Below are 14,102 nucleotides of genomic sequence, written 5' to 3' on the forward strand. Positions count from 1 at the left end.
CTCAAATAAATAAATAAAATCTTTAAAAAAAAAAAAAAAAAAAAGAATGTTCAAATCCTGGAGTTGAACAACAGTAAATGGATAGTGAGAACCAGGTTTCTCCCTGCCAGGGCATTTTCAGATAAGCAAGGAGGGAAGGCTGGAATGAACCCCTTAGTGCTGGATTAGGGTTGGACATGTCAAATATGAACTCACGTGTAGCCTAATATATATATACAGATGGGCAAGTATAGGAACAATTGTGGTTGTGTGTGTATACCTGGGCTTGAATACCTACATACGTTCTCTAGCTCTTCCTGCTGACAGGGCCTGGGGGCAGAGCTACCCCAGTAGCAGCTAGCACACCAGTGCCCAAACACTGGTTTCTAAACATCATGCTCCGGTAAAAGGAACTAGGAATATTTGGAGAAAGTGGCTGGTTCTAGGGCTGAGGCAGTAAAAATAGAATATAAACCTGGAGCAATTGGTATTCCCTAAAGCAATAAAGCACTCAAAAAACAGAAGAATGGGGGCATGTCAAAGGGATATAAGAGCCGACCTAAAAAAGTTCCCAATGGCCAAGGCTTGAACAATTTGAGCAACAAAATAGATAAAGTGGTATTGGATTACAGTTGAAAGTATAAAATGAAGATATATGAGTTCATCCTAATATAAATAAATGATTGAACAAATTAATAACTGGAATGGAAGGGACAGATCTTCCTTATAAAATAACCACCTAACATAGACAGATGGCTCCCTCCAGGAAGTAAAGTTTACTCTCATCCTTCAATGGGAGCTGAACTTAGTGACTGACTCCCAGTAAGAGAATTTGTGAAGAAGAGAAACAGTAACTTTCCAGAGGAGAATCCTGGTAAACACTAGTCATCAAGGTTAGCATCACAAGTGGTAAGTTTTGTTGATATCATATGCCTCCTGCTATGACACGATGGAAAATATACCTTATCTCTGCAGTATTCCTCCCCAAACCCATAACCCTAGTCTGGTCATGTGGAAAACAGCAGACAAACCCAAAGTGAGGGACTTCCTCTGAAATAACTGGCTAACATTTCTTGAGACTGTCAAGGTCATGAGTAATGAGGAAAAACTGAGAAACTGTTACACATCAAAAGGGATAAAGAGACATGATGATGAAACGCAATGTGGTGTCTTGGCCTGGATCAGCTAGAGCAGAGAAAGTATATTAGTGGAAAAACTGGTGGAATAGGAATGTAGGCTGGAGTTTAGCTAATAGCAGTGTTGGTGTCTTGGTTATGACAAATGTGCCACAGTAATATAAAAGATTAATATTAGGGGAAACTAAGTGAGGCATTTACGGGAACTCTCTGTACTATCTTGGCAACTTTTCTGTAAATCTAAAACTAGTTCAAATTTTAAAAGTTATTTGAAAAATTAAGATGGCCCAATATAAAACAGATACTAGCAAAGCTGCTGTGCTTCAAGGAGAGTTGCAGGACACAGAGTCCTGACTCCCTGGCCTCCCCTTCCCTCCACGCCCTCCCCGTCCAACCCCCTCCCTCCCTAGGGCTCTAGGGTTGCCTGGCCCGTGATTTGCAAACAACTACCTATAGAATTAAACCCAAATTCCTTGACACACGCTTCCAGTGCCCTTTGTATTCTCACCCTTGCCTTCCTCTCCTCCTCCTCATCTGTTGATCTCCTGCCTCCTGTATTTATTTCCGTCATATATTCTGAAGGCAATTTCTTTCCTTCAAGCAGACCATGACCTTGGTGTTGATTTTGCCCATGCTGTTCTTTCAGCTTAGAAGATTTTTCTCAAGTTTTTCAGCCTCAAAAATTCTCCATTTTATGCCTTCAATAACATCTGAGAATTCAGCTCAAGAGTCTTCTCCTCTCCAAAGCCTCTAAGAGGAGTGAGGTGCTCTGGAAGTATTTCCACAATAACGTGTCGTCCCTCTTCACTGTCTGTTTGCATGCAGCCTTCCTCCAGTGGCTGACAAGCTCCCTAAGGAGAAGTCATTCATCTCTTTGTGCCAAATATCAAGAAGTGCCTAGGACAAAGTAGGTATTCAGTACATGTCACATAAATGGATAAATGGATGGATGGATGGACAGTAGCAAGGTTACTAAAACTAAGTTGTTTCCCTTTTTTGTGGCATTTATATTTATTTGAATCTAGCTGTTATAAAGGTACAAACAACATTTTAGTAGGCAAGTTGATTGCAGTTTTCTAGCATAAAAAGAAAAGCACTGGGGCTTGAGGAGTAAGTACCGGCCTTAATTCCACCAGGATGTTTATAAAACATATTGAAGGGGTTTGGATTTTGCTCCTTTAAATAACAAAAAGTCTACATGTTGTGTACTTTACAGTAAATTAAATGGGTGCTGTAATGTTGCCTTTTCAGTCTGCTGGTGTTTGGAGGAGTTGTCAGTAAAGCTGGCTGCATGCATTCATCTTCATTAGCCGTTTTAAAGTGATGTTTTTGATGCAAGTGGGCCAACTATTCTCAGGCACTTTAATTTGCCAATTATTGTACCCACGGATAAGAACAGATAGTGATTAGTTTCACATTTTGCTCACTGGGCAGCTTAATGTTCTTGTCACCTTACATTGAGTTTTAAATGTGCAAAGTGCAAAGAGTGTCAAATGCTGTTCTCCGACTTGGGGGTGGGAGGGTGGTCATGCCTAGTTACTTGCATTGCTTCTGGATGCAGAAATTAAAGGGCCTTATTGATTAATAAAAGAACAAGATAATATGGCAGAATTCGATCAAGGGAGGGTGTGCGTATGTATGTGTGTATATAAAGGCTTAGGTGTATCTTTTTATTTTCTTTCACAAAAGCACTGTATGCTAGCTTATAGAATCTGAGCGCTAGTTGATGGCTTACATTACAACCATTTAAGGAAAAAGAGAAGAATGGTAGGCTTATTTACAAAATAGCATTGAACCTTAATAATTTCCTTCTTTGGATCTTCTCAGGCAACACAGGTGACCCAAAACACACAATGAGATGTATCATTTTTTAACGTGATGAATATTCATTGCCTTATACTTTGGACAGTTTTACTCCAGCTGTCCCTCACTACTGCCTTCTTTTAAAAATTGCCGTAGAAAGGTAGAAAAGTTCCCTTTGGAAAAACCCAAAATCACCCTGGCAGTTTTGTTTGCTGTTCTTTTGCTTAATTGTCTGGGAGTAAATTTGACTTGTTTATGGGAACTAAACCTAGTGCCACAATTAGCAGGAAAGATTATTTAACAGTATAAGAAAGCATGGGAAAATGTCAGGCACGTAGCCTCCCAGACATAAACTTCATTCGCTACCCTCTTGAAGAATCTGTTTGCATATAATGTTGTTCACACCACTGATAACAGAAAATGTATTTAATAACTACTCAGAATTAATATGCTGTAGTATGCATGGCTGCCTAATTTAATTTATCTCTGATTAAGCCTATTATGTTTGAGATCACTTTACAGAAGAGATTTTTTTTTTTTTGCCAGCTGTAAGCTTATTTGAATTGTAATATAAGTTAATAATGTGTGAAATAACCAGTGGTGCCTACTTCTAAATGTTAATTTTGCCAACTGACTTCCTGAGATGATGCATACCCAGATCATTCATTGACATTTAGTTAATATCTCGCATGAAGACCAGACATTGGAATAAATAGGAAAATTAACTATTTTAGGAGGCAAAGACAAATGGAACAGTAGTGCTTTAATCCTGAAATCCAGAGAAAAGACCATTGCATTATAAAAGTAATTGAAAATCAATGATTGATAATCATATAACATGACAACTAATGTGTAACTTTGGCATGAGTTCGATTGTAAAAGTAATTGAAAATCAATGATTGATAATCATATAACATGACAACTAATGTGTAACTTTGGCATGAGTTCGACTGTAACTGCTGGAGCATTTGCCTTGATGTCTGGGCAGTTAGGTCTCTTCAGTAGGCCTAGCACGAGAGAGGGAAGGGACTTCCACTACTGCTGTTTGGTGGCTTGTTCCCCAAGCTTGTCTTTATGCCTGTCCCGAACCAGCTATTTCATCCACCAGTCCAGTTCTCATTTTCAGTGTCATGGGTGGTCATCACCAAAAAAATGACTGGGTGATTATGACCCCCTTGCACAACAGTTGGCCTTATACTGAGCTACGTGCCTCCCTAGATATGGTTTGCATTGTGTAGAATGTGTATATATATTTTCATTAGTTTATTTTACTTTTATTACATTGATATTTGCTTCTTACCTACCCCAAAAGTGTTTTTCTCCCTACTGGGGATGCCTTTCTTGGTTCTAACTGGAATTCCACTCAGTCCTCAAGGCCTGGTTTAAGCCCTACTTACCACTGCCCAGTGCAGATTTCCCAACTGTCTCAGGCCATAGCCATTTCCTCTTTGATCTCCTCTTGAGGTCATTGGCTCCATCATTTAGTCACCTTTCATGTGTCACACGGTGAGCTCCCTGAAGGCAGAGAACTTGAGTTTTAAACCTTTGTGGCCCCACAGTGCCCAATACAGCTTCTTGTGCACACACACAAAAAAAGTCAATAGATGGTGGTGATTGATGGTCAGAATGAAAATATGACAAGACAGAAACTTATATATCATGATCCTTAAGTGAATAAATGTAAAGTCAGTTTGTGGGTTCTCATTTGTTTGAACTGTGAAATGGAAACATGCATGTAATATTTAAAAAGTCAGAGGCCATAAAGTAGATTTTTCCTTGCTTTGAGTGGCTCTTATTAGACCTATAGTAGGAATTTCAGAATGTAGGCAAAGTAGTGTTGTTTAGCCCACGGTAACCTTAGAATCAGCTGGGGAATTTCAAATATATATTCTGATGATTGGGACTCACCTTCAGACCAAGTCAGGGAATAATATCATTTTAAAAAGCTTAACCAGATGATTCTAGAAAGAAGCCAGAATTGAGAACCAATGGTGTAAAGGAAACTTAAAGGCCATTAAATTCATTCATCCATCTGGTGTCTGATTGCTTACTACAGCTGTTTGGCAATGAAAGAAGAGAACTTCTAATAGGGGGATTAAAATTGCAACTTTCTGATGCAGGCATCCAGTCCTTGCTCAGATTACAAACCAAGGTTACCCACTGTTATGGTTTGCCAGAGACTGTCCCAGTTTTAGCCCGGAGAGCCCTACACAGTGGGAAACCCATCAGTCCCACACGAACCAGGATGATTGGCCACCTTACTACCAACACACTCATTCTTTGGATCCTACAATGTTGTTTTTTGATAAATTTCCTTTTGAGAAGGAGGAAAAGTATGCTTTTGAGGCAGAGTATTTAAAGAAAAGATAGAAATAATTAGAACACTTTAAAACCTTAGCAGCCTTGAGGGGAAAGAGACATATCAGGAGAAAAAAGGGAAAACATAGCAACAGGTTATGTTGGAATTCCTGTAATTAAGATGAAGGAGGGGGGTTTATTTCATGTAATTAATTAAAGAACATCAAAATATTCATTCACTTTTATCTCTGCTATGTAGATAAATTAAGAATGATTTTGTAATGTAAGAAGGCATTAAATGAAAAATCCCAAATTTGTAAATAGAATCAACTTAGCTATAAGCTCCTTGAGGATAGTTATTTTTACAAGTAAGAAAACAAAGACTTATTGAAGGCTACATGGAAAGTTACTGACAGAGCATCTGGCTCCCGGATACTTTTTTGGTAGGTTCTTTGGCCTCTTTCCTGCTATATATCCTTTTATTCCCAGCAACATATAACACAGCCCTTTCCTTTCAGATAAAAGTAATGTTGGTAGGTTGAGAGAAGAAGTGAAAGTGTTGTTTTTTGTTTTTGGGGTTTTTTTTAAAGTTTTTATTTATCTGACAGAGAGAAACACAGGGAGAGAGGGAACACAAGCAAGGGGAGTGGGAGAGGGAGAAGCAGGCTTCCCGCTGAGCAGGGAGCCCGATGCGGGGCTCGATCCCAGGACCCTGGGACCATGACCTGAGCCGAAGGCAGACCCCTAATGACTGAGTCACCCAGGTGCCCCGTAAAAGTGTTTTAGTAACAAATCATTTTAACAGTTTAATTTGTAATTATAGCATTAAGAATTATGCCTGTGAAATGCCCATTTGAGTCTTCTGGTATCACGAAGTAGTCCTGTCCTGCCTAAAGAATCATTTGTCCCACAGTCATTTTCCATCCAGGTCCTGTTGATCATGAGCAGCCAGTCCATCACTACCCTGTTGATTCATTTCATTCACTGATTGCCAACATTGCCAGATGTGTCCCAGTAATCTGTCTTCGTCACCAAATCAAATCCACTGAATTGTCAGTGGTTCAGTCAGTGCGCTGGTCATCAGAGCTATTGATGGTTCCATGCAGATGAGACGAGATAGTAAGACTTTCCTTAATGAGTCCCACTCATCAGAATATATATTTGAAATTTCCTTGAAATCATGATAGACTTTCTCCCATAAAAGTTATGTGCTGCTGTAGGAGAAATCATCAATAAATGAAACCTCTGACACATTATCTTCTCCTTATCCAGAACATTTAGCTGAGGTCATAAAACTCAGAGAAACATTATAGAATGGGAAGCTGCAGGTCAGCTCATTGTCCTTTCCAAAATATGTTAATAAGTAGTACCTGAAAAAAAAAGTGGTGATGATCTGTGGGCAAATAAGTTTGTAATACACCAGGTAGAACAAAACCAAACTGGTACCTTGAATGGGGGAGATGAACACATATTCCAAAATTACCTAACCTTAGAACTCTTTATCATTAATATCTGGAGGAACTTCATCCAGCCTCCCAATTTTACTGTTAAATGAACAGTGTCCCCAAAAGGTTAAGGTCCAGAGTCACATATTTTCTTTAATTTTTTTTTCAGGCTCCCTCTTTTCCCCCACTTTCATATTGCTTTCCCTAATTGCCTATAAGAACTTATCCCCATCTCTCCTCAGTAACTCACAAGTTGCTTCCAATGGACCAGCTTACCAGTGATGTGATGCCTAAGAACAGAACTGAAAACTACTTAGAAAAGATGTACTTCTAGAGAGTTAAAGGTGTCTTCTTATGTTCTGATTTTAATAGCTTTTATTTATTGGGCACCTAGACTGTGTCAGGCTCTTTATATGCATTATGTGATTTAATCCTCATAAAAACCTGCAAAATAGATAATATTATGTCTGTTTTTCCTACTGGGGAGATTGTGAGCTTTCTGAAGATCATACACTCAGTAAGTGGAAGAGTTAGGATTTAAACAAGGTCAGTCTGACTACAAAGTCTTTCATCTTATCAAGCTCAAAGATTTGATCACAGCTGCATTAGAAGCATTGTTGTTGACAACATACTTACTTTTTTAAAAAGTTATTGGCCCATAATTGAGTTACGGCATAGTATAGAAAGAATTACATAATTTCAGGTAGGCAAATTTGTAAGAAATGTACTAAGGAAAAATAAAAATATATTAAGAGGATAACCAGCAAGTGGACTTAAATTTATTTAGGGAATGAGGTAAAGGAATATATACAATATACACTAGTGCATACATATATGCATGCATTCTGAAACCAAAAATGGATACTTTTCAGGACAGTAAAAGGACAAGAACATAAATGGAAGATACTCTGGGCATGTAATTGTGAAAATTTTTATCTGGATTGTTTTTGCTGGATAATGGTGTTTTTTATATGAATTTTGGGTACATGTTGAATGAATGAATGGAGTTTCACGGTAAACATTTAGTGATTTCATTACTTGAATGCCTTCCAAGTGAGTGATCATTGTTTAGTTATCTTAAAGTCAGATGACTTTCTGCAGTCTCTTCTCTTATTTAATAAAATTACAGCTTTTCTTAAGATAGTTATTTGGGCCAGTCATCTCACTATTTTTTAAAATCCTTTTCTTGATGTCTGTTTCTCTATTTTATTTCCTTCCCCACTCTATCCCTCCATCTCTCCTTCCCCCTTTCCCTCCCTCCCTCCCTCCTGTCATCCCTTCCTCTCTCCCTTCTTTCCTTCCTTCCTGTGTACTAAGAAATTGATGTGGCATCTGCCTCAGGTTGATTATTGGTCCAAACTTCTAGAGCTAAGATAATAATGAGACACTATAAAGATAAATTCTTAGAGTTCAACTCACTTTGCACAATGATCCCTTGAAAATAATGGAGAGTTAAAATGTTTTGGGCAACATCCTCCCTGAAAGCAGTTGTCAGGTGGTTAGTAGTTGATTTTGGGTAACCTAAAATTCTCTGGATAAACAAACTAGACCAGAGTAGAATACATAATAAATATATAAAACCCAGGAAAAATTTATGAGACTGGAAACCTATGTTCATAGTGAGGAGACAATTATTAAAAAATAATACAAGAAAAATTTCCAAAATGGAACAATAGGAATATCCAGATTTGAAGGGTCCAGAACAATGGATAAGAAAAGATCCTCATTGAGATTCTTTAGTATGAGGCTTCAGAACACCAGGGATTACAAAGAAGATTCTAAAACCTTCCAGAAAAATAAAACAGGTCATATATAAAAGATCAGGAATGCCAATGACATCAGACTCCTCAAGCACCACACTGGAAGCTAGAAGACAGTCTGGCCCTCAGAATGCTGAGGGGGATGACTTTTTACTTAGGATTTAATGACAAGCTTAACTAGCAAGCATGAGAGTAGAATTAAGACATTTTCAGATGCTCAAGGAAGGTCTCAACGAATTTACCTCCCATGTACCTTTTCTCAGGAAGCTACTAGAGAATGTGCTCTACAAAAATGAGGATGTAATCCAAGAAAGAGGAAGCCATGGGATCCAGGAAACGGGGGACCCAACACAGGCGAGAGGCGCAGGGATTTCGCAAGATGGTGTTAAAAAGAAGCCCCAGGACAACAGGTGGGCGCTGGCCTGGGAAACCGCTAGACCAGACAACTCAATGGGAGGCTCCTCCAGGGAAGAATAGATGTGACAGATTAACTGATGGCATTGATCATGGGGGAAAAAAAATGGTTTTAATAGGGTTTTTATAGTTCATTTGGAAAGTTCAGGAGCAGTTATTAATAGATGGACCAAAAAAAAGGAAAGGAAAAACTAAATATTGCACAAGATAGGAAGTGTTTTCTTACACTATGTGGCTTGATAGTAAATAATTATTGTATAGTCATAACAATCTAAACAGAATTTTGATTCAACCCCAGATTGCTACTTTAACATACTGGAGAGATGTGGGAGGAAGTTTGTTGGGAGGTGGTGATGGTACAAGGATGCTAAATTTTTCTTTGCCTCCTAGTGAGACAGAAGATAATCTCTAAAAATGGTGACTTGAGAAATATCAGTATGTACACATTATTTAAAAATATGGAATCAAATATCAGAATTGGAAGTTAAAAGTAGTTTTTTCTCCTATGGCAGGATTCACCCTCTTTGTGGGGAGGGACGGGTTAGTTACCGGTTAGTCTCTCTCCTCTGGACAAGTGCATAGATTTATCAAACCGAGAGTAACTAACTGGGTGGGCAAAAGCCTTACCTGTTAATAGCAAGCTCACTCTGGCAAATAACTCTCCTTCATAATAAAGCAAACCAAAAAACGTCTCCTCAGAGGAGCAGGAAAGGGGTGGTGGGGACAGGTGACAGAAGGGATGTTTGTTTTTAGTTATAGGCCTTATAGTACCATAACAATACTATGTGCTTTTTTAAGCTATAGGCATACATTATTTTGAGAAGTATGAAGTAGGTTTTAAAAATTACTGGCATTAGAAATAGAGGTTGTAAAACCAAAGTGTACAACCCTCCCTTGCTCCCATACACCAAAAAAAAAAAAAAAAAGGAGGAAGAAGCTGATGGTGCCTTTTTGGATCTCTTTCAAAACTATTATTTATCCCACATCTAATAACGAAGTAGGGGCCTTAGGACCATCTGCTGTTCACACTCCAAGCAACTTGCCCTTCATCCACAAGCACACCCCACATTCAGGGTTAAGCTCTACACAGCCACTTCACGGTCCCATGCGGCATATGTACTCCCCCTCACCTGGGCCTTTGCTCACCTTCCACTCACACGTATCCACACACACACACACCCAGTCCCAGAGTCCCCTTGTTCCACTTTACCCGTTTTGTATCTCGGCTCAGATTCCTCTCTGAAGGGTCTTTGAGGGGCCCTGGGTCAGAGCATTCTCTCCTTTATTTTAATCCTTGTTGTATTGCCTTTGGCACCACTTACCACAATCCTGGTGTGTTGTGTTTGGTTGTGTTGTTCTGTTTTTTTCTTGTCCTGTCTTTGCTAAAAGGCTAGAAGGTGACAGGGGGAGGAGCCATATTGCACTGATATGTATTCGTCCTACAGAGCTTGGCAGAGTGCTGACATAATCCAGGTACCGCCTCAGATAATAATTAAATGAATAAATTAATCTTTCATTAAATGTGGAATCTGTTCAGTCATACGGCCCAGAGTTAAACATCTGCATCCACATAAATAAGTATTACTGGAAGGTAAGGATTTTGTTTGTTTTTGTTTTAGGGAAGCTTATATGCTTTCTCCTAAAGGGGAAGATTGCCTTCAGAGCCCAGAGGGTTAACTGCTCCCTAAATGTTTGCTTCTGCTTCCTTTGTGGGGGATGTATAAAGCTTGTCACCTGGAGGGACAGAGTTTTTCTTTGACTCTGCAAGGGCTCCAGGTAGCCTGGCATTGAGGAAAATTGCAAACAGGATGTCACCCTGACCCCCCCGCTAGAGGAACTTCTACCGCCTGGTGGACAGTGGCACAGTCTAAGATGAGGCAGGAAAGGGGGGAATACTCAGTGATACCATGAGCACGCAGGGCTAGTGGCACACTGGGACTGACTGACAGCCACAGCTTCTCACACCCAGCTGAATGAAATCCCTTTCTACTTCATCAGGTTTGATGCCACGTTCCCCAATCTTTTTATGACCACTGACTGATCATCTTAACAAATTACACAACGGGATCAATCTAGAACATTCCTGTATGCAAACAGGGGCATACTGTGGAGCCACTAAAGAGAACGAGGTAGACCTGTTCCGTTCTGATACGGTGAGAGCTTTAACACGTACCAGGGAAAAGTCAGCGTGGAACAGAAGGATCCCCTTCGTGTCTTTACTGCGATATCACCGTTTCAGTGAGGTCGTCCTTAACCACTGCGTTGATAATCACAAGCATCCCCTCTCCCGCTTTTGTTCCATTAGGATTAGCCCTATTTGACATACCATATAATTATTTTACTTGTTTGTTTATGATCTGTATTCCCTACTGGAATGTAAGGTACATGAGGGCTTCTGTGTGTTTTATTTACTGCTTTCCCCCCCAGTGCCTTAAAATGACTGTCTGAATGAATTTGTATGAAAAAGGGAGTTATTTGCATAGAATCTTATTATTTGTCCAGAATCTCTAGAAGGCTACACAAACCTAACAATAGTTCTCTCTGAGCCGTAGAACTAAGGGCACGTGGGAGGAGGAGTAACTTCTGTTGTATATATCTTACCATTTTCACGCATCACTTCTTAAAATAAAAACACTAGTTTCAGAGGGAGTCCCATTTCCAGTGTTTCTCGAATGGCTATAATAAAATATAAGTTATTTAGTCAGCACCATTTATTTCTGGTCCTGAGATAATGAACACCATTTAGAATTTCCCTTCTTTTCAAAAGTCACGTTGTAAGTGCCCCATGATTCAACTCCATGGAATTTATACTTCATGAAGCTTTTATCAGCCGAGACTTTTTATTTTCCATCAGAGTGGTACCGTCTCTACTGATGTTGTAGTGGGACCAAAAAAAAAAAAAGTTTTTAGGTCAGACACATTTATAACTTCTTACTTTTAGCTAAGTGACCCAACGCAGGTGACTTAATCACCCGGAGCCTCAGTTCTTTCCTATAAAATTGGGATAATTTTTCCTACTAGCCGAGGGTGTTGTCCAAGTGAAACAAGATGAAGTCTGAATATTCAGTGCCCAGCAGTATCTGGTGCACAGCAGGGTTCAGTAAATGTTAAGTCCTTCCCTTTTCCCTGCAGAAGGTGACCCGAGAGGAGACTTATAGTGATATTCTTATCCCTAAGTTCTCAAAGTGTTGTCCCAGCAGCACCAGGGAGTTTATTGGAAATGCAAAGTCTCAAACCCCACCTGATCTAATGAATCAGCATGTAGTTTAACAGAATACCCTGGAGATCTCTCTGCACGGTGGAGTCTGAGGAACTTTGTTTTTATGCTTCTTATGGCAGTGTTTCCAACAGGGTTGCTTTTCATTGTCTGTATTTTATGATACTTGGACATCTTAGGGCCTCGCAGATCCTGGGGGAGGCACTCTCCTTGCAGGGTTAGCTAATTCACTTGGCCTAGGAACACCCTTTGACGTCAAGCAATCCTGAGTCTATGCCCCCACCCGCCTCCTTTTATCAGGCTCTTGCAGTCCAGAATATTATCCCCCTGCCTTAAATCACCTCAGGGCCAGGTACTGGACAGCTAGGAACCAACTGTATACCACAGAACCCACTGAAATTATGCAAACTAGCCAATCCTAAACCTCTTGCCTTGCCTTGCTTTGCCTTTCCTGCAGAAACCACAAACAAGTTAGTTGCCATGTTCCCCCCTTATCGCCTCTGATTCCAGCCGACCCCAGTGCCTCCAGGCCGTCTCGGCACTGCACGCCCCCCTCCTCTTGGGAACTGGACATAGCAGACTGTCTTTTCATTGGCAAGCATCTCCTAAAATGCTGGCCTCATCACACCCGAAGACAACCAAAATCCCGGGTACATTTTCAAACAAGGCTGCCCTTTTTTTTTTTTTTATAAAGATTTTATTTATTTATTAGAGAGAGAATGAGAGACAGAGAGCACGAGAGGGAAGAGCGCAGAGGGAGAAGCAGACCCCCTGCTGAGCAGAGAGCCCTATGTGGGACTCGATCCCGGGACTCCAGGATCATGACCTGAGCCGAAGGCAGTCGCTTAACCAACTGAGCCACCCAGGCGCCCAAGGCTGCCCTTTTTTAAACACGTTTCTTAGTTTAGCACCGCTGGCCACCATTTCCACCCCCCTACCTTGACCTTGCCAATTGTAGTTTCATGTGAAGAGTGTGAGGGTGCCCAGCAGAGCCAGATGTTCGGGGAATTTGGGGGGCGCTGACCAACAAACTGAAACATCAGAGGATGCTTCAGCCACCTCATGAGGCTGAACTTACTTTTAAATGGAGATGATCAAAGATAACCACGAACAGAGCTGTAAACCTGCTTCAGGTAGCATGACTACATTGAATGCCGATAATACTCCTCGAGCACAGGCTCTGAACACTTCAGAAACTATTACAAATGGTTAAGACCTCCAAGATAATGGAACCGTTTGAATTGAAACACACACATTTATTTACAGAATGTCAGGGAAACAAATGAAAACCTGCCATCCACCTCCATTCATTTTTCCCTGTGGCTTCGTAATATGGTATGTGTGTTTTAGGTGGAAGTAACTCTTGCCCGGGAGCAGCTCTTCTGTTTCTTGAAGGTGGGCCACCTGCCTGCCCCCCTTTGCATGTGCCTCTTGTCTCTCCTGTTTGGAAAAGAATCTTGATATATGGAAGTGAGCTAACTGAAGGTGAAGTAAATAAAAGCAGATATTAAAAGAACATCAGAGGTACTTTTCTCCCTCTGACTCAAAGAAAAAAGAGATGTAAAGAGTATTTATTTCAGAAATAGCCCACATTTGTTAGATAAGATGATGAGAACCGAAGATAGCAATTTAATGATAACTTTTTCCCTTATAAAAGTTTTTATTAGTTTAATTAAGAAATTGGAATTTGATTAGCAGCATTTAATAGAAATATTAAGACAAGGAAATTTTTCCATTGTCTTATGACTATCAGTTTTGTTTCCTTAAGACATAAGCCCTTCTCACCAGACACAAAGAAAGGTAACTATGTGAGGTGATGGATTTGTTAACTAACTTTATTGCAGTCATCATTTCACTATCTCTCTCTCTATCTATCACCACTGTATGTACACGTTAAATGTATACAATTGTTTCTGCCAGTTCTACCTCAGTAAAGCTGGGGAAAAAAAATAAACCTATTGCTTATGACCAAAAAAGAAACTTTGGCTGCAGATAGCCGGAGTGTGCTCCCCATCACCGGCCCTATCAGACTCAAGATTGCGGCCCGAGC

General features: G+C 40.1%; 1 protein-coding gene across 7 annotated transcripts in view; it reads left to right on the top strand.

Moving 5' to 3' along the window:
- Positions 1-14,102, top strand: part of LOC102735251 (ecto-NOX disulfide-thiol exchanger 1) — a 423,233-nt gene that overhangs the window by 290,802 nt on the left and 118,329 nt on the right. For 5 of the 7 annotated variants that reach the window (XM_081814955.1, XM_081814954.1, XM_081814952.1 and 2 more), the window contains one exon: positions 8,685-8,831. The exons of 1 other annotated variant lie outside the window; for it this stretch is intronic. In XM_081814955.1, coding sequence (XP_081671081.1) covers positions 8,744-8,831 — 88 coding nt within the window. In that variant the 5' untranslated portion in view covers positions 8,685-8,743. Of the gene's footprint in view, positions 1-13; positions 2,023-8,684; positions 8,832-14,102 lie in introns of those variants that run through there. One more of the 7 variants, XM_081814953.1, reaches the window with a different exon arrangement.

The sequence above is a fragment of the Leptonychotes weddellii genome, chromosome 3 (assembly GCF_054177405.1).
Source record: "Leptonychotes weddellii isolate Sample4059 chromosome 3, ASM5417740v2, whole genome shotgun sequence".
Classification (NCBI taxonomy): Eukaryota; Metazoa; Chordata; class Mammalia; order Carnivora; family Phocidae; genus Leptonychotes; species Leptonychotes weddellii.